Source organism: Bos indicus, chromosome 6 (genome assembly GCF_029378745.1).
Source record: "Bos indicus isolate NIAB-ARS_2022 breed Sahiwal x Tharparkar chromosome 6, NIAB-ARS_B.indTharparkar_mat_pri_1.0, whole genome shotgun sequence".
Taxonomy (NCBI): Eukaryota; Metazoa; Chordata; class Mammalia; order Artiodactyla; family Bovidae; genus Bos; species Bos indicus.
Genome location: NC_091765.1, coordinates 84930279 through 84957379, shown reverse-complemented (window position 1 = coordinate 84957379; position 27101 = coordinate 84930279). Strand labels below are relative to the sequence as shown.

The 27101-nt window shown below is 36.3% G+C and overlaps 1 protein-coding gene across 2 annotated transcripts; it reads left to right on the top strand.

Moving 5' to 3' along the window:
• The first annotated feature begins 571 nt into the window (after nt 1-571).
• Nucleotides 572-26789, top strand: LOC109560523 (UDP-glucuronosyltransferase 2B4-like). 2 transcript variants are annotated; one of them, XM_019962844.2, is made up of 6 exons: nt 576-1360; nt 2220-2368; nt 18159-18290; nt 18764-18851; nt 23117-23336; nt 26306-26789. In XM_019962844.2, exons 1-6 carry the CDS (start codon nt 631-633, stop codon nt 26580-26582), a joined length of 1596 nt encoding a protein of 531 aa, XP_019818403.2. In that variant the 5' UTR covers nt 576-630; the 3' UTR covers nt 26583-26789. The 2 variants fall into 2 exon arrangements, with proteins under 2 accessions (XP_070647646.1, XP_019818403.2); XM_070791545.1 differs by lacking the exon at nt 23117-23336 and having other exon boundaries at nt 572-1360; nt 26306-26462.
• The last annotated feature ends 312 nt before the right edge of the window (nt 26790-27101 follow it).

Here is a 27101-nt window from a genome sequence, read left to right as displayed (position 1 = left end):
GCTGTCCTTTTCCCCATGGGGTGAAATCCCTTTGAAGGAATCTCTGCTGGTTCCAAGTTCCTCTGAACTAGAGGATAGGGTAATGAAGGTAAAATCTTTCCAAGCTTTTCTGCACAGTCATCCTCAGGTTTTGCAATCTGCAGAGCTTCTGAAACTTCTTCACTGTAGTCCAGAACTTTCCCAAAGTAAATTACATTAGTTTGTAAGTGTTCATTTATTGCTTTTTTTGTTTTTGTAAGGGATACAAGTGTCAGAAATTCCTAAGTTTCCATCTTGTTGCTGTATCCTTCTCTCTAATCCCATGTCAAGGAGACTGCAGATAGGAGAAATTCTCACTTGCTTTTGTTTTTACTCTCGTCTTCTCTCTTACACAATATAATTGATCTGCATGTGCAAAGTCTTTGCTTTTTGGATGGGTGACAGCATTGAGAAAACAATATTAAACACATTGTATAAACATGAACTATTCTACACTTTACCATTTCACTTGCTTTCCACAACTGCTGACTGCTCATATAAAGTCACTACTAGAGGCACAGGAGTTATAATTTAACATCCTGATCAATTTCTCCTTGGATATAAACATGAACGATGACAAAAGGATGCAGTCATTTTTGAAAAGTTCTGTGTATGAATATGATGTCTATGAAACAGCTCTCATTTCTAATGCTGCTACAGCTGACTTGCTACTTCAACTCTGGAAATTGCGGAAAGGTGCTGGTGTGGCCAGTGGAATATAGTCATTGGATAAATATAAAGACAATTCTCGATGAACTGGTCTCAAGGGGTCATGAGGTGACTGTTATGACATCTTCAGCTTCCATTTTGATTAATACCAGAAAAGAGTTTGGTATCAAATTTGAGAATTTCCCTGTATCTTTAACTAAAGGTGATTTTGAGTATATCTTCAAGGATTTGCTTGAGAAGTGGACATATATGGAAAAAGATTCATTTTTGTCATATTTTTCAGCAGTGCAAAGTTTATTTTGGAAATATTCTGATGTGTCCATGAAGATGTGTAAAGAAGTTGTTTCAAACAAGAAACTTATAACAAAACTACAGGAATCAAGGTTTGATGTCCTTCTTGCAGATGCCATTGGACCCTGTGGTGAACTGCTAGCTGAGATACTTAAAGTACCTTTAGTGTACAGCCTCCGTTTCTCTCCTGGTTTTTCAATTGAAAAATATAGTGGGGGCCTTTCATTTCCACCATCCTATGTACCTGTTATTATGTCAGAATTAAGTGATCAAATGACATTCATGGAGAGGGTAAAAAATATGATATATGTACTTTATTTTGACTTTTGGTTCCAGACATTTAATGAGAAGAAATGGAATCAATTTTACAGTGAAGTACTAGGTAAGTCATGTTTTTAATTGGTAGTGTGAAGTCCTAACTTTCCTAGTGCCTTGGAAAATGAATTTGTATAAAGTCACAAAACTTTGTCTCATAAGTGAAACTACAAAATGAAAATATAAAATTATCTAGTAAATATATAAAAATATTAAACTATAGAATAAGGTATAAACCTGTTGCCCATTACTTGTCCAGACACTCCAGGAAGTCATAAACCACAAATTTGAAGCACTTAGATACTTTCCAAGCAGTTATATATCCATATGACTGAACTTCCTTTTTTAATGTAAAAAAGTCACTAGAAACCTCACAAAATGTCTCAATAAAAGAAGACAGATGGAGTGAAATACACAAATATCTCTAGCACAAGTATCTAGGTAGCATTTAGAATTTGTTTTCTATTTGTATACCTCAGCTTCTGTATTATGTTATGCTGTATTATATAGTGTGACATGATATGATATGATACAATATGATATTATATGCCACTGTTGTTGTTTAGTCATTAAGTTGGGTCCAACTGTTTGCAACCCCATGGACTGCAGCATGCCAGGCTCCTCCATCCATGGGATTCCCCAAGCAAGAATACTTGAGTGGGTTGCCATTTCGTTCTCCAGGGTATTTTCCCAACCCAGGGGTTGAACCCGTGACTATTCCATTGACAGATGGATTCTTTACCACTGAGCCACCAGGGAAGTCATGTACTATACACATACATGTTTATTTGCTTTACCAGAATACAGACACTTTCAAATATCTTTGACTATATCATTCCAAGCTCCTTTCAAAAAATTAGCTAATGTATTCACATGACAATATTATCATTTCATCTAACTCTTGTTGTTTTTGCTTTTCATTGTAGGAAGACAGACTACATTATCAGAGACAATGGGAAAAGCTGAAATGTGGCTCATTCGAACCTACTGGGATTTTCAATTTCCTCACCCATTACTACCAAATTTTGAATTTGTTGGAGGCCTTCACTGCAAACCTGCCAAACCCCTGCCTAAGGTTACCTATTCCTGTTTATTTTATTTTGTTTACATTGCATTTTTTATAAGAATAATCCTACATTCTTTATTTATAATGTTCAGTTACAATAAGAGAGATGTGGGATGCTAGATAATGTGACTTGCCAATTAGAAACTCATATATTTATTTCTATAGCAACACAAGTATCTAAATTTCAGTATCAATACAGAATAAAGTGGGACAGTGGGAGAATTTGAGAATATGGCAGTAAAAATATGACCTTCATTATTCAGCACATAGTAAAGAATGATATTTAGAAGAATTATAAAATAAAAAGAATAATTTTTAAAATGACTAACATATTCTAGAAGCAAGTGTTAATATGCAGAGAAATGGTGTAGATAGTTTCTGCCACCTGCCACTCTACTGGAAACATAGAATACCAATAAGTAATAAAAATTGTGTGAAAATTGTTATAATAAGGGAAGATGACAATAATAAGGAAACAGCCATCATGAATTATAGAAAGTGTCTCTGAAGCACTGATATTAACATTGAGATCTGAAGGATGTTCGGGAATAAGTAGAAGGCATAGGGCAGGTGTGGAGGAAGACTCAAAAGGAAAGCTGATAGTATGGTAATAACAGTACCAAAGAAGTCCAAATTTAGTTTAAATGTGAAGAGACTGAGTAAAGAGACAGATGATAATGTCAGAGAGGTGAGTTAGAGGCAATTCATGGGGTCGCAAAGAGTCGGACACGACTGAATGACTGAACTGAACTGAACTAACCAAGAAACAACAGACTGGTTCCAGATAGGAAAAGGAGTACATCAAAGCTCTATATTGTCACCCTGCTTATTTAACTTATATGCAGAGTACATCATGAGAAATGCTGGGCTGGATGAAGCACAAGCTGGAATCAAGATTGCTGGGACAAGTATCAATAACCTCAGATATGCAGATGACACCACCCTTATGGCAGAAAGTGAAGAACTAAAGAGCCTCTTGATGAAAGTAAAAGAGGAGAGTGAAAAAGTTGGCTTAAAGTTCAACATTCAGAAAATGAAGATCATGGCATCTGGTCCCATCACTTCATGGCAAATAGATGGGAAAACAGTGGAAACAGTGCCTGACTTTATTTTGGGGGAGCTCCAAAATCACTGCAGATGGTGACTGAAGCCATGAAATTAAAAGATGCTTACTTCTTGGAAGAAAAGTTATGACCAACCTAGACAGCATATTGAAAAGCAGAGACATTACTTTGCCAACAAAGGTCTGTCTAGTCAAGGCTATGGTTTTTCCAGTGGTCATGTATGGATGTGAGAGTTGGACTATAAAGAAAGCTGAGTGCTGAAGAATTGATGCTTTTGAACTATGGTGTTGGAGAAGACTCTTGAGAGTCCCTTGGACAGCAGGGAGATCCAACCAGTCCATCCTGAAGGAAATCAGTCCTGAATATTCTTTGGAAGGACTGATGTTGAAGCTGAAACTCCAATACTTTGGCCACCTGATGCGGAGAGCTGACTCATTGGAAAAGACCCTGCTGCTGGGAAAGATTGAGGGCAGGAGGAGAAGCAGACGGCAGAGGATGAGATGGTTGGATGGCATCACCGACTCAATGGACATGGATTTGAGTGGACTCCGGGAGTTGCTGATGGACAGGGAGGCCTGGCGTGCTGCAGTCCATGGGGTCACAAAGAGTCGGTCATGACTGAGTTGCTGAACTGAACTGAAGCATCTAGTAGGAGCATTAGGAAGAAAACTAAAAGAGTAAAGAGAAGGAGAGAGATGATCACATTACCAAAAAAAATCACACACAGGATTTAGTCACTGAGTTGCCTTATAAAGGGGCAAGAGTGGAAAGGGACACCATTTAGCAGTTTGTTGTGAATTACAGGCAACAATAATGCAAAACTAGACTATGATATTCATAGAGATATGACCACACTAACTCTTATAATAATAGAATCAACTTCATATTGTTGTGGGGGAAAATATTTGTTAGTATAAAACAAATGCCTCTGGCACTTATTCAGTGAGTCAAAAGAAATATTAACTACTGTAATCAATTTCATTTTGTTGCTATTCCATACTGTCAATAACCCAGTGTGTACCAGCCACTTGGATCTAATCTCTAAACTAATGGAAACTGGTTTTCCAATACATCAAGACTATATCAATATAATCTAGGAAAGTCCTAGAAAGTATATATCCCAAGGAGTTGTTTAAAAGTAAAGTTTTTTAATTAAAAAATAAAAGTAATTAAATAATAATGCATTTAAGAAAATTTAAGTTAAAATATAATTTAAAACATTTAATTTAAAAGTTTTTAATGTTAAGAATTTTTTTAAGGTTTGGCTATCAGATAACTAAGATGAAATGCTAAAATTCTTTTCAAAGGATTGCAGCTCTTCACCAGAGCTCTAGCTAATAGAGACCATTCTTCAACAATATAAATGTATGACTTAACAGTTTTTACAGTTAAATTCAGCACTTCCTAGCTTTAACATCAACATTTAAACCAATCTTCATTTGCAGTCCCAGGGTTTTACAATTTACAGATTAAAAAAGATCACTAAGTTTATTAGGACAACTATTTTGTGTCTACACCTACGCTAAAGAAAAGCTCAGTAAAGATCCCTTTAGGAATGTGCATTTCAACATCATAGCTGTCTAAGAGAATGAGCACTGGAAAAATATAAACTGCATGTAGAAGAACCATAAATTCTGCACAGACCCTAAAGAGCAAATAATTTGCATCTCTTGAATCTGGAAACTTCCCATACTTTAAAATTACAAAGAATTCCTTATGAAGGTAAGCAAGAATCTAATCTGTTTTAAATTTATATGATCTCGTTTAACTTGACTTAAGACATAAATAGGAAGAAAGCAATCTGTAGCTAACTACTTTGTGATCTCTTAAGAGTTCCTTTTGTCTTCCCCTTGCTGGTGAAAAAATTAAATTGATATTATTTTTGAAAATAAAACTCAGTCTCTCTGTGAATTGCCAATAATTTGCAACTTTCATAGTATTCAAAGACTGAGATGAGATTAGTGAAGTTCTGTGCTATCTAATCCTAATTTTTTTTAAAGATTTTCCCATTCAAATTTCAGGAATAGTGTTAGTGTTATAGTAGTAGCAGTGATACTGTTATATAGTGATATATAATATATAGATATATAATATATAGATAATGACAGAGTATAGTAGTGATAGTGTTAGTAGGAGGGGAGGGAAGGAGGAGGGGAATAAGAAAAAAGAAAAAGAGAAGAATAGGATAATGATAACTAACTAATAGCAGCTGTTGTTATTAGGTTGAAAACAAAATTTAAATTCAAGTCAATGATTGTGAAGATTTCATTACATAAAGAAACTATTCCATCAAACTCCTAACTTTTCCATTCATTATTAGATTTTCAGAAAATGTCTGTAATTCTTTTTTATAAAGCCCACTTGACCTGATGTATGATCTTTTTATTTTAAATTTATTTAATTTTTAATTGAAGGATAATTGCTTTACAGAATTGTGTTGGTTTCTGCCAAACATCAACGTGAATCAGCCGTAGGTTATACATATGTTCCTTCTTTCTTGTTTAAAGAATTAAAACATTTGGAAAAATGCATCAAGAATTTTTAAAATGCATACAGCTTTTTATTTCATAGTATACATCCATGAGACCATACAGAGAAAAATAAAGATGTACAGAACAATATTTTGGGCAGTAATTCATAAAATGCAACACTAGATGTAATTTAAATATCCAAAATTAAGCAATAATTAAATAAATTATAGTATACACATCATACCATATCAATCATTTTATCAAACAATACTGAATTACACTAAATCAGCTATAGTATGAGGTTTAGTTGGAAAGTATAGATATGATAAGATCACGGTTTTCTTGTAGGATAAAAATATAAGTTAAAATTGCAACTTTCAAAATATATGTCACAATGTGTATTTAATTATAGGAATGGAATAAAATTCGAATGAAAACACAAGTTTTAGCATAAAGCTCTAAAAGTCCATCCATGTTGTCAAAAATGGCAGGATTTCCTTCTTTCTCATGGATGAAAAACATTTCATTCTGTGTGTGTGTATGTGTATTTTGAATACACATCTTTTATGTGTATTTTGAATATACATCTTTTATGTGTATTCATTCGTTGACAGATACTTGCTTCTTTCCCTTGGCTACTGTGAATAATGGTATGATAAACTTGGGCTTCCCTGGTAGCTCAGCTGCTAAAGAATCCGCCTGCAATACAGAGGACCTCGGATCAATTCCTGGGTTGGAAAATCTCCTGGAGAAGGGAATTGATACCCATTCTAGTTTTCTGACCTGGAAAATTCCATGAACTGTACAGTCCAGGGGATGGCAAACAATCAGACATGACTGAGCTGACTTTCACAAACATGGGAGCATATATATCTCTTTGATATCCTGTTTTCATCTTTTCAGAATATGCACCAAAAATTGGAATTACCAGATCATATCAGATCAGTTCAGTCACTCAGTCATGTCTGACTCTTTGCGACCCCATGAATCACAGCACGCCAGGCATCCCTGTCCATCACCAACTCCCGGAGTTCACCCAGACTCAGGTCCATCGAGTAGGTGATGCCATCCAGCCATCTCATCCTCTGTCGTCCCCTTTTCCTCCTACTCCGAATCCCTCCCAGCATCAGAGTCTTTTCCAATGAGTCAACTCTTCACATGAGGTGGCCAAAGTACTGGAGTTTCAGCTTTAGCATCATTCCTTTCAAAGAAATCCCAGGGCTGATCTCCTTCAGAATGGACTGGTTGGATCTCCTTGCAGTCTAAGGGACCTTCAAGAGTCTTCTCCAACACCATAGTTCAGAAGCATCAATTCTTCAGCATTCAGCTTTCTTCACAGTCCAACTCTCATATCCATACATGACTACTGGAAAAACCATAGCCTTGACTAGACGAACCTTTGTTGGCAAAGTAATGTCTCTGCTTTACAATATGCTGTCTAGGTTGGTCATAACTTTTCTTCCAAGGAGTAAGTGTCTGTTAACTTCATGGCTGTAGTGACCATCTGCAGTGATTTTGAAGCCCCCGAAAATAAAGTCTGACACTGTTTCCCCTGTTTCCCCATATACTTCCCATGAAGTGATGGGACCAGATGACATGATCTTCGTTTTCTGAATGTTGAGCTTTAAGCCATCTTTTTCACTCTCCTCTTTCATTTTCATCAAGAGGCTTTTGAGTTCCTCTTCACTTTCTGCCATAAGGGTGGTGTCATCTGCATAGCTGAGGTTATTGATATTTGTCCCAGCAATCTTGATTCCAGCTTGTGCTTCTTCCAGTCCAGCGTTTCTCATGATGTACTCTGCATTTAAGTTAAATAAGCAGGGTGACAATGCACAGCCTTGACGTACTCCTATTCCTATTTGGAACCAGTCTCTTGTTCCATGTCCAGTTCTAACTGTTGCTTCCTGACCTGCATACAGGTTTCTCAAGAGGCACGTCAGGTGGTCTGGTATTCCCATCTCTTTCAGAATTTTCCAGTTTATTGTGATCCACACAGTCAAAGGCTTTCGCATAGTCAATAAAACAGAAATAGATGTTTTTCTGGAACTTTCTTGCTTTTTCAATGATCCAGCGGAAGTTGGCAATTTGATCTCTGGTTTCTCTGCCTTTTCTAAAACCAGCTGGAACATTTGGAAGTTCATGGTTCATGTATTGCTCAAGCCTGGCTTGGAGAATTTTGAGCATGACTTTACTAGCGTGTGAGATGAGTGCAATTGTGTGGTAGTTTGAGCATTCTTTCACATTGCCTTTCTTTGGGATTGAAATAAAAACTGACCTTTTCCAGTCCTGTGGCCACTGCTGACTTTTCAAAATTTGCTGGCATATTGAGTGCAGCACTTTCACAGCATCATCTTTCAGGATTTGAAATAGCTCAACTGGAATTCCATCACCTCCACTAACTTTGTTTGTAGTGATGCTTTCTAAGGCCCACTTGACTTCACATTCCAGGATGTCTGGCTCTACATGAGTGATCATACCATCGTGATTATCTTGGTCGTGAAGATCTTTTTTGTACGGTTCTTCTGTGTATTCTTGCCACCTCTTCTTGATATCTTCTGCTTCTGTTAGGTCCATACCATTTCTGTCCTTTATCAAGCCCATCTTTGCATGAAATGTTCCCTTGGTATCTTTAATTTTCTTGAAGAGATCTCTAGTCTTTCCCATTCTGTTGTTTTCCTCTATTTCTTTGCACTGATCACTAATTTCTTTACATTGATCACTAAGGAAGGCTTTCTTATCTCTTCTTGCTATTCTTTGGAACTCTGCATTCAGATGCTTATATCTTTCCTTTTCTACTTTGCTTTTCACTTCTCTTCTTTTCACAGCTATTTGTAAGGCCTCCCCAGACAGCCATTTTGCTTTTTTGCATTTCTTTTCCATGGGGATGGTCTTGATCCCTGTCTCCTACAATGTCACGAACCTCCGTCCTTTGTTCATCAAGCACTCTATCTATCAGATCTAGTCCCTTAAATCTATTTCTCACTTCCACTGCATAATCACAAGGGATTTGATTTAGGTCATACCTGAATGGTCTAGTGGTTTTCCCTACTTTCTTCAATTTAAGTCTGAATTTGGTAATAAGGAGTTCATGATCTGAGCCACAGTCAGCTCCCGGTCTTGTTTTCCTGACTGTATAGAGCTTCTCCGTCTTTGGCTGCAAAGAATATAATCAATCTGATTTTGGTGTTGACCATCTGGTGATGTCCATGTGTAGAGTCTTCTTTTGTGTTGTTGGAAGAGGGTGTTTGCTATGACCAGTGTTTTCTCTTGGCAAAACTCTATTAGCATTTGCCCTGCTTCATTCCATATTCCAAGGCCAAATTTGCCTGTTACTCCAGGTGTTTCTTGACTTCCTACTTTTGCATCCAGTCCAGGTCATATAGTAGACCTATTTTTAATTTTTTTTTACAACCTTTCATTTTGTTTTCCATGGTGTCTTAATAAATTTACATTTATACAGACAATGTACAAGCATTCACTTTTTTCCACGTTCTCACCAACAGTTTTCTCCTCGTGGTGGTAAACTTCTAACAGGTATGAGGTGATAGTTCATTGTAGTTTTGATTTGAATTTCCTTGATAATTAGTGATGTTGAGCACTTTTTCATATACCTAATGGCCATTTAGATGTCTTCTTTGGAAAATTGTCTATTTTATTTGTTTCCCCATTATTTAACTAAATTTTTCTTGTGTTTGGGTGAGTTACATATAAATGTAACTCATAGGTATATATATGGTTTCCCTGATGGCTCAGATGGTAAAGAATTTACTTGCAATGCAGGAGATCCTGGTTCGATCCCTGGGTCAGGAAGATCTATATATATCTATATGTATGTGTATATATCTATATATATATATATATATGTAAATCATACAACATAAAAGAAAAATTTAAAGAATGGAGAAAAAAAGAAAATAGTTTTCCAAAGAAGACATCTAAATGGCCATTAAGTATGTGAAAAGATGCTCAACATCACTAATTATCAAGGAAATTCAAATCAAAACTACAATGAGCTATCACCTCACACCTGCTAGAAGTTTATATAATATGGGCTTACCTGGTGGCTCAGATGGTAAAGAGTCTGCCTATAATGTGGGAGACCAGGGTTCAATCCCTGGGTGGGTAAGATCCCATGCAGGAGGACATGGCAACCCACTACAGTATTCTTGCCTGGAAAATCTCCATGGACAGAGGAGCATGGCCAGCTACAGTCCATGGGGTCGCAAAGAATCAAACACAACTAAGCAACTAAGCACAGCACATGTATATAATATATATTTATACATATTATGTATAAATATATATATATATATATATATGATATTAGCCCTTCAATATGTGGTTTGTAAAAATTTTCTTCCATTCTTTATGTATATTTTTATCTGGTCGGTTGTTTCTTTTACGGTGGAGAAGCTTAGAAATTTCATGTAGTTCTACTTGTTGATTTTTTCTTTTGTCATGATTTTGGTGTCATATCCAAAGAAAATATTTTCAAAACCAATGTCAAGGAGCTTTCTCTCTATGTTTACTTTTAGGAGTGTTATAGTGTTTGGCCTTATTTTAAGTCTGATTCATTTGGAGTTGATTTTTGTGACAGGTGTAATAAAGGGGTCTCATTTCACTTTTTCACATGTATTTATCCAGTTTCCTCATTGAATGCTCTTACCTCCTCTGTTGAATATTAGTTGACTATAAATGCAGGGGTTTTTTAATTAATTAATTAATTTATTTATTGTAATTGGAGACTAATTACTTTACAATATTGTAGTGGGTTTTGCCATACATTGACATGAATCAGCCATGGATGTACATGTGTCCCCCATTCTGAATCCCCCTTCTACCTACCTCCCCATCCCATCCCTCAGGGTTGTCCCAGTGCACCAGCTTTGAGTGCCCTGTTTCATGCATCAAACTTGGACTGGTGGTCTATCTCACATATGGTAATATACATGAATCAATGCTATTCTCTCAAATCATCCCACCCTCACCTTCTCCCACAAAGTCTAAAAGTCTGTTCTCTTTTGCTGTGTCATCTGTGTCTCTTTTGCTGTCTCGCACATAGTTACCATCTTTCTAAATTCCATATATATGTGATAATATACTGTACTGGTGTTTTTCTTTCTGACTTACTTCACTCTGTATAATAGGCTCCAGTTTCATCCACCTCATTAAAACTGATTCAAATGCATTCTTTTCAATAGCTGAATAATATTCCATTGTGTATATGTACCACAGCTTTCTTATCCATTCACCTGCTGATGGACATCTAGGTTGCTTCCATGTCCTAGCTATAGTAAACAGTGCTGCGATGAACATTGGGGTACATGTGTCTCTTTCAATTCTCGTTTCTTTGATGTGTATGCCCAGCAGTGGGATTGCTGGGTCATATGGCAGTTCTATTTCCAGTTTTTTAAAGACTCTCCACACTGTTCTCTATAGTAGCTGTACTAATATGCATTCCCACCAACAGTAAGAGGGTTCCCTTTTCTCCACACCCTCTCCAGCATTTATTGTTTGTAAACTTTTTGATAGCAGCCATTCTGACCAGCATGAGATGGTACCTCACTGTGGTTTTGATTTGCATTTCTCTGATAATGAGTAATGTTGAGCATTTTTTCATGTGTTTGTTAGCCAACTGTATGTCTTCTTTGGAGAAATGTCTCTTTAGTTCTTTGTCCCATTAATTGATTGGGTCATTTCCTTTTCTGGAATTGAGCTGTAGGAGCTGCTTGTATATTTTTGAGGTTAATTCTTTGTCAGTTGCTTTATTTGCTATAATTTTCTCCCATTCTGAAGGCTGTCTTTTCACCTTGCTTATAGTTTCCTTTGTTGTGCAAAAGCTTTTAAGTTTAATTAGGTCCCATTTGTTTATTTTTGCTTTTATTTCCATTACTCTGGGACGTGGGTCATAGAGGATCCTGCTGTGATTTATGTCAGAGAGTGTTTTGCCTAAGTTTTCCTCTAGGAGTTTTATAGTTTCGAGTCTTATGTTTAGATCTTTAATCCATTTTGAATTTATTTTTGTGTATGGTGTTAGAAAATGTTCTACTTTCATTCTTTTACAAGTGGTTGACCCATTTCTGAGCACCACTTGTTAAAGAGATTGTCTTTTCTCCATTGTATATTCTTGCCTCCTTTATCAAAGATATGGTGTCCATAGGTATGTGGATTTATCTCTGGGCTTTCTATTTTGTTCCATTGGTCTATATTTCTGTCTTTGTGCCAGTACCATACTGTCTTGATGACTGTAGCTTTGTAGTATAGTTTGAAATCAGGCAGGTTGATTCCTCCAGTTCCATTCTTCTTTCTCAAGATTGCTTTGGCTATTTGGGGCATACAAATTATGAAATTATTTGTTCTATTTCTGTGAAAAATACTCTTGGTAGCTTTAAAGGGACTGCATTAAATCTATAAACTGCTTTGAGATAGTATACTAATTTTCACTATATTGATTCTTCTGATCCATGAACATGGTATATTTCTCCATCTATTTTTGTCATCTTTGACTTCTTTCATCAGTGTTTTTTAGTCTCCTATATATAGGTCTTTTGTTTCTTTAGATAGATTTATTCCTATTTTATTCTTTTCATTGCAATGGTGAATGGAATTGTTTCCTTAATTTTCTTTCTGTTCTCTCATTGTTAGTGTATAGGAATGCAAGGGATTTCTGCATATTAATTTTATATCCTGCAACTTTACTATATTCATTAATTAGCTCTAGTAATCTTCTGGTGGAGTCTTTAGGGTTTTCTATGTAGAGGATCATGTCATCTGTAAACAGTGAGAGTTTTACTTCTTTTTCAATCTGGATTCATTTCTTTTTCTTCTCTGATTGCTATGGCTAGGACTTCCAAAACTATGTTGAATAGTAGTGGTGAGACTGGGCACCCTTGTCTTGTTCCTTATTTTAGGGGAAATGCTTTAAATTTTTAACCATTGAGGATAATGTTTGCTGTGTGTTTATAATATATGGTTTTCATTATGTTGAGGCATGTTCCTTCTATGCCTGCTTTTTGGAGTGTTTTTATCATAAATGAATGTTGAATTTTGTCAAGGCTTTCCCTATAAATGCAGGGTTTTAATTCTGGAACCTGTATTCTGTTCCATTGATCTATTTGTCTTTTTTATCCCTGTGCCATATTATTTTAAAAATCATAGTTTTGTACTATTTGAAATTGTGAGGTATGATGCCTTTGGCTTTGGGTAGTGTCAATATTTTTAAAATATTACCTCTTGAGATCATGAACACAAGATAAATTTCAATTTATTTGTGCTTTATTCTATTTCTTTCTACAAAGTCTTATAGTTATCACTATACAGATCTTTCACCTCATTGGTTAAACTTATTTCTAGTTATTTTCTAGTTTTTGATCCAATTGTGAATGGGATAGGTTTTTTTCAGATGTTTCATTATTATTATTAGAAATCCAACTGACATTTTTTCAACCTCACTGTTAATCATGGAAATGCAAATTAAAATATGTTTCAAACATCACATTTAACAAAATTGCTAAAAGCATATAATATTCAGTGGTATTTAAGTACATTGTGCTTGAAGGCTCAGTCATTTTGGTGCATGAACTTAAAGGCCTTGTGGCATATGGGGTCTTAGTTCCCAGATGAGGGATCAAATCCATGTACATTGCATTGGTGGATGGATTCTTAATCACTGGACCTCCAGGGAAGTCCTTATAATGTGAACTCTAATACACCTAATTTCCTTATGCTAATTTTCTATCCCACAACTTTACTGAAGTTGACAATTAGTTCAGATTTTTGGCTGAATCTCTGGGATTTTCTGTATTAATATATATATATATATATATATATATATATATATATATATATATATTATTTGCAAATTATTTGCAAAATATAAATTATTTGCAAATAAATTATTTGCAAAAAAAAAATATATATATATATATTATTTGCAAAAGAAATGGTTTTAATTCTTCCTTCCTGACTTGGATGTCTTATTTCTTTGTCTTGCCTAGTTACTCTAGCTAGGACTTCTAATACTATAATATATGTAATGAGTGTGAGAGTGGGCATCCTTGTCTTGTTCCTGATATTAGAGGAAAAGCTTTCAAATTTTCACTATTAAACATGATGCTAACTTTGAGTTTGTTATATATGACTTATGTTGAAATATCTTCCATCCATAGTCACAGTGTTGAGGGTTTTTATCAGGAAAGAATGTTGCATCTTGTCAAATATTATTCTATATCAATTAGCATGGACAAATTATTTTAAATTTCATTTTATTAATGGAATATATTACATTAATTGATTTGGGTACATTGAGCCATCCTTTGCATCCCAGGAATAAATCTCATCTGGTCACCATATGTAATCCTTTCGATGTGTTCTTGAATTTGACTTGCAGATATTTGGATGAGAATTTTTACATCTATATTCATATCCTTATTGATTTGGTATAAAGGTAATACTGGTCTTGTAGAATGAGTTTCAGAAGTGTTCCTTCTCTTTAATTTTTTGGAAGAGTTTTTGAAGAACTGGCATTAATTTTTTTTTTTAATATTTCATCTAATTTGTCAGTGAAGCTATTGAGGTCCTGGGGTTTTCTCCGTTGGGAGGGTTTTGAAACTAAGTGAATATCTTTAGCTATTATGGCTGTCAAGATTTTCTAGTTCTTCCTAATTCAGTCTTGATAGACTATGTGTTTCTAGAAATTTATTCATTCTTCTTGGTAATGTAATTTGTTGGTATATAATTCTACACAATAATTTCTTAAGAGCCTATGTAGTTGTAATAACAGCTGCAATGTCTCCACTTTCATTTCTAATTTTATTTATATGAGTTTTTTTCTTTCTTTTGTTAGTCTAGCTAAAGTTTGGTATTTTTGTTTATTTCTTGAAAAGACAGAGAGAGCCAAATACTATATGATATCCCTTATATGTGGAATCTTGATGCTTGGGGCTGGTGCACTGGGATGACCCAGAAGGATGGTATGGGGAGGCAGGTGGGAGGGGGGTTCAGGATTGGGAACACGTGTACACCCGTAGCAGATTCATGTTGATGTATGGCAAAACCAATACAATATTGTAAAGTAATTTGCCTCTAATTAAAAATAAATAAATTTAAATTTAAAAAAATTCAAACTTTTAAAAACAGAGAGTAATATTAATACAATGGTTCCAGGATCTGTGGGGTAGGAGAATAGGAGAGATGTCTTTCAAGAGTGCAAACTTGCCTCTCATAGAAAAATAAATCCTGAAGATCTAAGATAGAGAACAGTGAATATAGACAACAATATTAGATTATAATTATCAAATTTGCTAAGAGACTACATCTTAATTAATTATTCCAATCATAGAAATGATAATTATGCAGCATGATAGAGGCACAAAATATCATGAAAATGATGATTCTATTACAATATATAAATGCATCAAATCAATATATTATACACATTAATATGTTTTATGTAAAATGTAAAAAATCTTTTTTGTCTTTAAAGAGAGCATATGAATTTTAAACTATTTCTTGACAGTGAAAGTGAGTACATCTTTATTTTTATAATTTTTTTGTATTTTTAATACTTTTTCACCATGAAGTCATATTATTTTCATAAAGATGTCAAAAAGTGAGAATAAACAGTCCATAGCAGTAATTGATCATTAAATAAAGGAACTTCTCCAATAATATGATAGGGATCCATTTTCCATGGAAAAGATAAGCAGCTTTGGGTAGTAAGAGAATGAGACAAAACAATGAATACAGGTAACAGGACCTGAATACAGGTCCCTGGAAATACACACAATACCTGAATGGACCATGTTAAATCATAGGAAAGTTCAGTAAACTTAATATTGAAACTGATATCAGGATGACATTATACTTTCAAAGAATGTACTACACAATATAGTCAGCAAGGTTAAAGCTTGAAAAAAATCTTATTCTTTTTGTAAAAAATACTTTTTAAAAGAAGTCTAATGACAATAGTTATACTCAGACAATAAATATTTTATGGTGAAAGAGTTGGGTCATTGTTTTCCAGAAAGAAAAGAATAATGAGTTTGAAACAGAAAAGAGAAATTTAAAAAATGAATATATGATTTTGACCAAATATCCTGGAAAATTTTGCCTCTACATTTTTTTTTTTTTATAATAAAGTGCACCGAATGATGTGGAATTATTTTAGTGTACAGAGTAATGATTTTTTACTTGGAAAAGTATGAAGGAAAAAGTGACAAAATAATTAGGAAACAATTCTAAGTAAATACAGCTTCTCCAGGAGCTGTGTTTAGTTTGATGTGGACTACTCAAAAAGTGACCACATCTCTGCTGCAGAAAGCCCTGAGGCACTTCTCGCACTGTGGGAAAGGTGCTCATTGGGAAACTCAGTAAGGTGATGATGATGATGGTCCCTCAAAGCTGTTGCACATAGCACATCCTACTATGACATCAATTACACAAAATGAGTTCATGGCAAAGGATGTCATATGTAAACAAAACCAGCGATAAGGTTATTCAAATATGTGAGTACACAAGTACACATCTGGGTTATAAAAGATCTCATAGTATGAAACTGTTGGATTATAAATAGTCCTCATCAGACTGTTTCACAGAAACTTCAAACTACAATACCAGACTCCTCACTGTCACTGATAAGTAATATATAGAGAGAGTCAGGAAAATTGTGACAAAGTTTAAGATAAGGAACAAGGATTATAGAGGTATAGAATGACAGACATAAAATGAATCTAATCATAATTTTTTTTCAGTGCTAATAGCCATGGAAATGAAATATGAATGACTATGCTAAAATAATTCTGCCTGGAAAAAGACAATTTAGTAGAACTATAATAAAAAATAAGAGTGAGAAAAATCCTGGAGTGTAGCTTTCTTCCAAGAATTTATGTTAGTAATTAACAACATTATAGATGAAGAGTTTGAGTCCAACAGTAGTCTTAGTCTAAACAGCAATTGTTTAACAGTATCTCCTCATCACTGGTGGCTAAGATGGTAAAAAATCCACCTGCAATGCTGGAGACCTGAGTTCAATCCCTGGGTTGGGAATATCCTTTGGAGGAGGGTATGGCAAACCACTCCAGTATTCTGGCCTGGGGAATCCCCATGGACAGAGGAGCCTGGTGGGCTACAGTCCATAGAATTGCAAAGAGTCAGACACAACTGAAGTGACTAAGCACACCTCATCACTACTGTGTACTGGCTCTATCTCATTTCTCACTTGTACATACACACAAGTGCACAAATACACACAATAGAAATAACTGACCTCATATGACACATCTCCTTCCAAAGGACCTCGAAAATTAGGTCTGGTGAAAAAAAAAAAAAAAAAAAAAAACCCATTACTTAAAACATTACGGAGTTTCCTCAAAAAATAAATGACCGAACGATCCAGCAATTCCTCTTCTGGGCATATATCCAAAAAGAATTGAAATGAGGATCCCAATGAGATATTTGCACACCATGCGCATGAAAGCACTATCCACTAGAGCCAAAGGACTGAAGCAACTCGTGTCCATCAGCAGATAAATCCATAAAAAAAATGTGGTATTCACAAACAATAAAACATTATTCAGCCACTAAAAGGAAATATGACACATGGCACACCATGGGTGAACTTTAAATGAAATAAGACAGTCCAAAAAGTCAAATACTAAATAATTCAACTTATATGAGGTATCTAGACTAAAAAAATTTGTAGAAACATAGAGAGGACTGAAGTTTGCCAGAGGCTGGAGAAAGAGGAAAATGGAGTTTCTTAGTGGGATCAGATTTCCAGTCTTTCAAGATGAAGACTTCTGGAGACTGGTTGCACAACATGAATATACTTAACACTACTGAACCATAAGGGATTCCCTGGTAGCTCATCTGATAAAGAATCTGCCTGCAATGAAGGAGACCTGGGTTCAATCCCTGGGTCAGGAAGATGCCCCTGGAGAATGAAATGGCAACCCACTTCAATATTCTTGCCTGGAGAATTCCATGGACAGAGGAACCTGGTGGGATACAGCCCATGGGGTCACAGTCAGACATGACTGAGTGATTAACACTTGACTAACACTTGACTTGACTTGACTGAATCATTTAGGAGTGATTAAGATGGCAAATTTATCTTACGTGTATTTTACTACACTTTTTATAAAGCCACTACTCTTATAATTCTTTGAAAAATTAGATTTCTCTCTTTAGCTGTTTGTAGGCATCCTTTAAGTAATGTTTGCTATGTTGTTGCTCTTTTGTGATGGAGCTAATTATTTTTTATAGGAAATAGAAGAGTTTGTCCAGAGCTCTGGAGAAAATGGTATCGTGGTGTTTACTTTGGGGTCAATGATCACTAACATGACAGAAGAAAGAGCCAATACAATTGCATCAGCCCTTGCCCAGATTCCACAAAAGGTACATATAGTAATTTAAAAGTGTCAACTATTTAATGGGTCTCTTAAATAATGTAAAAGATCTGATTACAAATATATCCTGCAAGAAAAATAAACTATTATGATAGCTCCAACTTATCTCAAAATAAACATGTAGATTATTAGTAATTTGCCACTAATATTTTCACCATAGAATCAAGACCACCTAAAAATTTCTTAGTTAAATTTGTCAAGGAAAATCTTATTTGTCTGTGGCATCATGTGTGAAATCTGAATGCCAGCCATACTTATTTAACATAACAATTAAGTATGTAAAATGTGTGTGTTCCTGTTCAGGCCAATGCATTAGTAGTTTTTACTTAAAATCTCTGATCCTTATTTCCTTATTGTCATACACAAGACATTTATCTAGATATCTTTAAACCTGTACAAAATTCTAATGCTAAAACTGTGAAATTTAAGTTATGGAATAAGGTATTTACTTTACTCTAACAGGTGTTATGGAGATACAGTGGCAAAAAACCAGACACCTTAGGACCCAATACTCGGCTGTATGACTGGATCCCCCAGAACGACCTTCTTGGTGAGACTTGATAGAACAAGTATTGAAAACAAGAATAACAGTGGAGCAGACTGATAGTACTTCAACACAAAACAAACTTGTTGAGTATTTATTATTGAAAAACTCAAAAAGAAAAAGTTACTTCCTCATTGTTATTTCCAGCCTTAGGTGAAAAAAAAAAAAAAAGAAAATGAAAAAATTCTCATGTCATTATACACAATACATTTTTTAGGGCCCAAATGAAAAACCTTTATTTTAACTGTAATTGCTTCTGACAGTGAACTTGTAAATAACTTTGTGGACTGTTGTTCTGTCTCTGAACTCTTTCTTTACACTTGTCTGCTCTATTAGGATATTTTAAATGTTACTAAAACATAATATTCTTTGGCATTGCCTGTCTTTGGGATTGGAATGAAAACTGACCTTTTCCAGTCCTGTGGCCACTGCTGACTTTTCCAAATTTGCTGGCATATTGAGTGCAGCACTTTCACAACATCATCTTTCAGGATTTGAAATAGCTCAACTGGAATTCCATCACCTCCACTAGCTTTCTTCGTAGTGATGCTTTTTAAGGCCCACTTGACTTCACATTCCAGGATGTCTGGTTCTAGGTCAGTGATCACACCATTGTGATTATCTGGGTCATGAAGCTCTTTTTTGTGCAGTTCTTCTGTGTATTCTTGCCATCTCTTCTTAATATCTTCTGCTTCTGTTAGGTCCATACCATTTCTGACCTTTATTGAGCCCATCTTTGTATTAAATGCTCCCTTGGTATCTCTAATTTTCTTGAAGAGATCCCTAGTCTTTCCCATTCTGTTGTTTTCCTCATTTCTTTGCACTGATCGCTGAGGATGGCTTTCTTATCTCTCCTGGCTATTCTTTGGAACTTGCATTCAGATGCTTATATCTTTCCTTTTCTCCTTTGCTTTTCACTTCTCTTCTTTTCACAGCTATTTGTAAGGCCACCTCAGACAGCCATTTTGCTATTTTGCTTACTTTTCCATGGGGATGGTCTTGATCCCTGTCTCCTGTACAATGTCACAAACCTTCATCCATAGTTCATCAGGCACTCTATCAGATCTAGTCCCTTAAATCTATTTCTCACTTCCACTGCATAATCACAAGGGAATTGATTTAGGTCATACCTGAATGGTCTAGTGGTTTTCCCTACTTTCTTCAATTTAAGTCTGAATTTGGCAATAAGGAGTTCATGATCTGAGCCACAGTCAGCTCCCACTCTTGTTTTTCCTGACTGTATAGAGCTTCTCCATCTTTGGCTGCAAAGAATATAATCAATCTGATTTCGATGTTGACCATCTGGTGATGTCCATGTGTAGAGTCTTCTCTTGTGTTGTTGGAAGAGGGTGTGTGCTATGACCAGTGCATTCTCTTGGCAGAAATCTATTAGCCTTTGCCCTGCTTCATTCTGTACTCCAAAGCCAAATTTGCCTGTTACTCCAGGTGTTTCTTGACTTGCTACTTTTACATTCCAGTCCCCTATAATGAAAAGGACATCTTTTGGGGTGTTAGTTCTAAAAGGTCTTGTAGGTCTTCATAGAACCGTTCAACTTCAGCTTCTTCAGTGTTACTGGTTGGGGCATAGACTTGGATTACTGTGATATTGAATGGTTTGCCTTGGAAACGAACAGAGACCATTCTGTCATTTTTGAGATTGCATCAAAGTACTGCATTTTGGACTCTTTTGTTGACCATGATGGCTACTCCATTTCTTCTAAGGGATTCTTGCCCACAGTAGTAGATATAATGGTCATCTGAGTTAAATTCACCCATTCCAGTCCATTTTATTTCGCTGATTCCTAGAATGTCAACATTCACTCTTGCCATCTCCTGTTTAACCACTTCCAATTTGCCTTGATTCATGGACCTGACATTCCAGGTTCCTCTGCAATATTGCTCTTTATAGCATCGGACCTTGCTTCTATCACCAGTCACATCCACAACTGGGTATTGTTTTTGCTTTGGCTCCATCCCTTCATTCTTTCTGGAGTTATTTCTCTACTGATCTCCAGTAGCATATTGGGCACCTACCGACCTGGGGAGTTCCCCTTTCAGTATCCTACCATTTTGCCTTTTCATACCATTCATGGGGTTCCCAAGGCAAGAATACTGAAGTGGTTTGCCATTCCCTTTTCCAGTGGACCACATTCTGTCAGACCTCTCCACCATGACCCTCCCGTCTTGGGTGGCCCCACACAGAATGGCTTAATTTCATTGAGTTAGACAAGGCTGTTTTCTGTGTGATCAGATTGGCTAGTTTTCTGTGATTATGGTTTCAGTGTGTCTGCCCTCTGAAGCCCTCTCACAACACCTACCATCTCACATGCTAGTAAAGTAATGCTTAAAATTCTCCAAGCCAGGCTTCAGCAATACGTGAACCGTGAACTTCCTGATGTTCAAGCTGGTTTTAGAAAAGGCAGAGGAACAAGAGATCAAATTGCCAACATCCACTGGATCATGGAAAAAGCAAGAGAGTTCCATAAAAAAACATCTATTTCTTCTTTATTGACTATACCAAAGCCTTTGACTGTGTGGATCACAATAAACTGTGGAAAATTCTGAAAGAGATGGGAATACCAGACCAACTGACCTGCCTCTTGAGAAACCTATATGCAGGTCAGGAAGCAACAGTTAGAACTGGACATGGAACAACAGACTGGTTCCAAATAGGAAAAGGCATACGTCAAGGCTGTATATTGTCACCCTGCTTATTTAACTTATATGCAGAGTACATCATGAGAAATGCTGGGCTGGAAGAAGCACAAGCTGGAAACAAGATTGCTGGGAGAAATATCAATAACCTCAGATATGCAGATGACACCACCCTTATGGCAGAAAGTGAAGAAGGACTAAAAAGCCTCTTGATGAAAGTGAAAGAGGAGAGTGAAAAAGTTGTCTTAAAGCTCAACATGCAGAAAACGAGATCATGGCATCTGGTCCCATCACTTCATGGGAAATAGATGGGGAAACAGTGGAAACAGTGTCAGACTATTTTTTTGGGCTCCGAAATCACTGCAGATGGTGATTGCAGCCATGAAATTAAAAGATGCTTACTCCTTGGAAGGAAAGTTACGACCAACCTAGATAACACATCGAAAAGCAGAGATATTACTTTGTCAACAACAGTCCGTCTAGTCAAGGCTATGGTTTTTCCAGTGGTCATGTATGGATATGAGAGTTGGACTGTGAAGAAAGCTGAGCCCCAAAGAATTGATGCTTTTGAACTGTGGTGTTGGAGAAGACTCTTGAGCATCCCTTGGACTGCAAGGAGATCCAACCAGTCCATCCTAAAGGAGATCAGTCCTGGGTGTTCGTTGGAAGGACTGATGCTGAAGCTGAAACTCCAATACCTTGGTCACCTCATGCGAAGAGTTGACTCATTGGAAAAGACTCTGATGTTGGGAGGGATTGGAAGCAGGAGGAGAAGGGAACGACAGAGGATAAGATGGCTGGATGACATCACCAACTCGATGGACGAGTTTGAGTGAACTCCGGGAGTTGGTGATGGACAGGGAGGTCTGGCTTGCTGTGATTCATGGGGTCACAGAGTTGGACACAATTGAGGGACTGAATTGAACTGAAAACATAACAGTTCATCTTTTATTACCAGTAGTTCTCTTATATATAATCTTGTTTTATAGTAGAGTCTTTTTGGTTACCTATTTTAAATATAGAAGTGTGTACCTGTCAATCCAAAACCCCGTCTGGCCCTCCCCACCCCATCCCTGATAAGAATGAATTCATTCTCTAAATCTGTGAGTCTGTTCCTGTTAAACAAATAACTTAATTTGTATCACAATATTTTTCTTGAAAAATTACACATTTTATGATAAAATACAGATTTTCCTTCCTTGGATTCCAGTACCACTAGTATTACCCTTCCTTTGCACTTGACACCCTTTCTATCAAACTAAATGTCTTCAGAATTTCTTTATAGACTATATTTCTGACATGCCCTCCCTGTTTGTTTGTTTTGATGTGATTGGTGTTCATGTGGTTTCTTTTACCCAGAATGTTCTTTCAATTTGTTTACCTGCCAATCTTGAATTTATGAAGTTCAAGTGACAAAGCTCTTCTTTTAAGAAGCCTTCACTTAACCTCTCCAGCAGAATTAGTGGATTCTTGCTAAGAGTTCCGATAGCAATTTAAATGAAGTTTCCTGTGTATAATCATCTATCTAAAATACACTGTTTCTTTCAGTGCCTTCTAGTACTCATTTTATTTCTAAGACTCAATTAATAATTTTACTAAAATTCATTCAATCCTAGGTCATCCAAAAACCAAAGCCTTTTTAACTCATGGTGGAACCAATGGCATTTACGAGGCCATCTACCATGGGATCCCTATGGTGGGCATTCCTTTGTTTGCTGATCAACCTGATAACATCGCTCATATGAAGGCCAAGGGAGCAGCTGTCAGTTTGGACTTGGAAACAATGTCAACAAGAGATTTGCTTAATGCATTGAATGAAGTCATTAATAATCCTTCGTGAGTATATATATATATATATGTATATGTACATGTGTATACATATTACTATATACTATTTCTAGAGGTGTTCTCTTGGGAAGACATGGGAGGCAGGAAGGGGTTGTCACATAAAAACAGAGGAGTAAGACTTGCTCAATGTTTTGAAAACAGTCAACAATAGCCTATTGTGTCACCTTAAGTTTTTTCCATGGTTGTAGGGAAAAGGTTTGTCAAAGGCTCAAGGATGGTGGATAAATTTTGAAAGAACTTATTAGATTGTGAAGAATCCCTCAAAGGTAACAAGGATGAAGAGGAAGAATTGAGAACAAAGCTAAAGTAGGGAACCATGAATGCTATGAGGACTCATCTGCATACTTTCTTTCAGCATGTAAAATCCACAAATGTTTTAAATTCTTCTAAGATGGTTTAATTTTAGTAAATCACAGTGACATAATTCGTCTCAAATTCCCATTACATTAGGACTTTCCAGGTAGCTCAGAAAGTAAAGAATCTGCTTGCAATGCAAGGTTTATATGAGACCTGGGTTCAATCCCTGAGTCAGGAAGATCCCCTGAAGAAGTAAATAGCAGCCCACTCCAATATTCTTGCCTGGAGAATTCCATGGACAGAGGAGCCTGGTGGGCTACAGTTGGTGGGGTCACACAGAGTCAGACATGACTGAACAACTAACACTTGCACTTTGCACTTCTGTATAGTCTTTCCCTATTGTATTACAAAAATATTTCTGAATCCCTGCCCTCTTCTCAAAAATACAGTGTTTCCACTGTGCTTTTTTACAGAACAGGCCTTCAATCTTTCCCAGCATCAGGGTCTTTAATGAGTCTGCCCTTCACATCAGGTGATCAAAGTATTGAAGCTTCAACTTCAGCATCAGTCCTTCCAGTGAATATTCAGGGTTGATGTCCTTTAAGATTGGCTGGCTTGATCTCCTTGCAGTCCAAGGGACTCTCAAGCACCACTCTCAAGCACCACTCCTCAAGCACCACAATTCAAAAACATAAATTTTTTTGGCCTTCAGTCTTCTTTATGGTCCAACTCTCACATTTGTACATGACTACTGGGAAAACCATAGCTTTGACTACACAGACCTTTGTTGGCAAAGTGATATCTCTGCTTTTTAAAATGCTGTCTAAGTTTGTCATAGCTTCTCTTCCAAGGAGCAAACATCTTTTAATTCTGTGGTTGCAGTCACCATCCACAGTGAATTTGGAGCCCAAGGAAATAAAATCTGCTTTTTTAAAGTCACTGCTTTCAATTTCTCCCCTTCTATTTGACTTGAAGTGATGGATCTTAGTTTCTTGAATGCTGAGTTTTAAATCAGCTTTTTCATTCTCCTCTTTTACCCTCATCAAGAGGCTCTTTAGTTCCTCTTCTCTTTCTGCCCTTAGAGTGGTAACCTCATCTGCATATATGAAGTTGTTGATGTTTCTCCTGACAATCTTGATTCCAGCTTGTGATTCATCTAGTCTGTTAATTCACGTGATGTTCTCAGCATAGAAGTTAAGAAAGCAGGGTGACAATATAGAGCCTTGAGATACTCCTTTCCCAATTTTGAAGTAGTCCATTTTTCCATGTCTGGTTCTAACTATTTCTTCTTGACCTGCATACAGGTTTCTTAGGAGATAGGTAAGGTAGTCTGGTACTCCCATCTCTTTAAGAATTTTGCATATTTTCTTGTGATCCACACAGTCAAAGGCTTTAGCGTAGTCAATTAAGTAGAACTAGATGTTTTGGTGGAATTCACTTGCTTTCTCCATGATCAAGCAAATGTTGGCAATTTGATCTCTGTTTCCTCTATCTTTTCTAAACCCAGATTGTACATCCTGAAGTTTTGGTTCACATTGCTGAAGTCCAGCTTGAAAGATTTTGGTTATAACCTTGCTAATATATGAAATAAGCACACCTGTATGGTAGCTTGAACATTCTTTGGCATTGCTCTTCTTTGGAATTGGAATGAAAACTGACTTTTTCTGTCCTGTGGCCACTGCTGAGTTTCCAAAATCTGTTGACATATTGAGTGCAGCACTTTAACAGCATCATCTTTTAGGATTTGAAATAGTTCAGCTGAAATTCTATTACCTCCACTAACTTTGTTCATAGTAATGCTTCCTAAGGCCCATTTGATTTCACACTCCAGGCTCCCTATAGCCTTTCCCTTATTCAGGGGATCTTCTCAACCCAGGGATCGAATCCAGGTCTCCCACTTTGCAGGCAGATTCTTTACCAGCTGAGCCACATGGGAAGCCCAAGAATACTGGAGTGGGTAGAATACTGGAGTGGGTAGCCTATCCTTTCTCCAGAGGATCTTCTTGACCCAGGAATCGAACCAGGGCAGACTCTTTACCAACTGAGCTATGAGGGAAGCCCAAGAATACCCCTAAGAATAAATGTATTATTCCTCCAGATAATCAGAAAAGATGCTATTCCTAACATTCCATTTGACAATGAAAAAAGCAGGCAATCAGAGTTAAGATTCAAACCAAGGCACTTCACGTCCACACTTCTAAATATTACTCCACTAATATGATGTCAACATTAACTCCTGACCAGCACTGCCTGGACATGTCCCTGAATCTCATCATGGATAGGTCTCCTATTTCTGGATTATAATAGTATTTTAAAATCTATCCACCAGAATCTATTACCAACTCCTTCCTGGATAGCTTGAACTTTGAACACTCAAAATATGTATTTCCTTTCTCTCTTCTGGCCTTTGGGATTTAATTCATTCATTCTTTAAATTACAAATGCTTCTCTTTCCAATTTTCTCTTTTTTCATAGCTTGAAATCCTATGCATTTAATAAATTGTATTACATAAGCTGTGATGTCTAATCAACTCTGAGGGAAATAATCTGTATTTCTTCCACTCTATGAAGCATTCAATTTTACCATCTGTATGAAACTGTTACATACTTATCTTTTCTAGTTCATTCTATAAACTGATGTCTATTTGATTTTTCCTCAGATATAAAAAGAATGTGATGTGGTTATCAAGCATTCAACGTGATCAGCCTATGAAGCCCCTTGACCGAGCAGTCTTCTGGATTGAGTTTGTCATGCGCCACAAAGGAGCTAAGCACCTTCGGCCAGCCGCCCACGATCTCACCTGGTACCAGTACCACTCTCTGGATGTGATTGGGTTCCTGCTAGCATGTGTGGCAACTGCTGCATTTGTCATCACAAAATGTTACCTATTTTGTTACCGAAAGTTTCTTAAAACAGGAAAGAAGAAGAGGGAGTAGCTGGATGTGAGGCCTGAAGCAAATATGCCCCATAGCTGGAACTCTTCTAGCTAATTCCAACAGGAAGGAGTTAAGGCTCCCATCCTCCTGTGACAAAATGGCTAGTCACAGTTTAGCACCTTAGATCAAAATTAGTTTTTAAGGGATTTTCTATGCTTAAGAGTAGAAATGTGTCATGTTAAATAAAAATAAAACTATATGACTATATATTGAAATTCATATTTTTATTTTATTCATTTTGATTTTAATTCAAACGTTATACAAAAAAATATTGAATATAACAATGTTTCACATATTGTGCACAGCAACAAGTTTATTCCTAGTATCCATGTTATTTTGTAGATATCCAGAATATTTTAATTTCATTTTGATGCAGAATTTTATAGTTTTATCTTGCTACAGAAACTGTACAATAATCAGAATTGTGTTGATTCACCTTTTTGTTTCATTTGTGAGACCAATAACACTTCTTCTTCTTGCTTTTTAACTGTGCATCCAGCTTCACCATTACTTCTTACC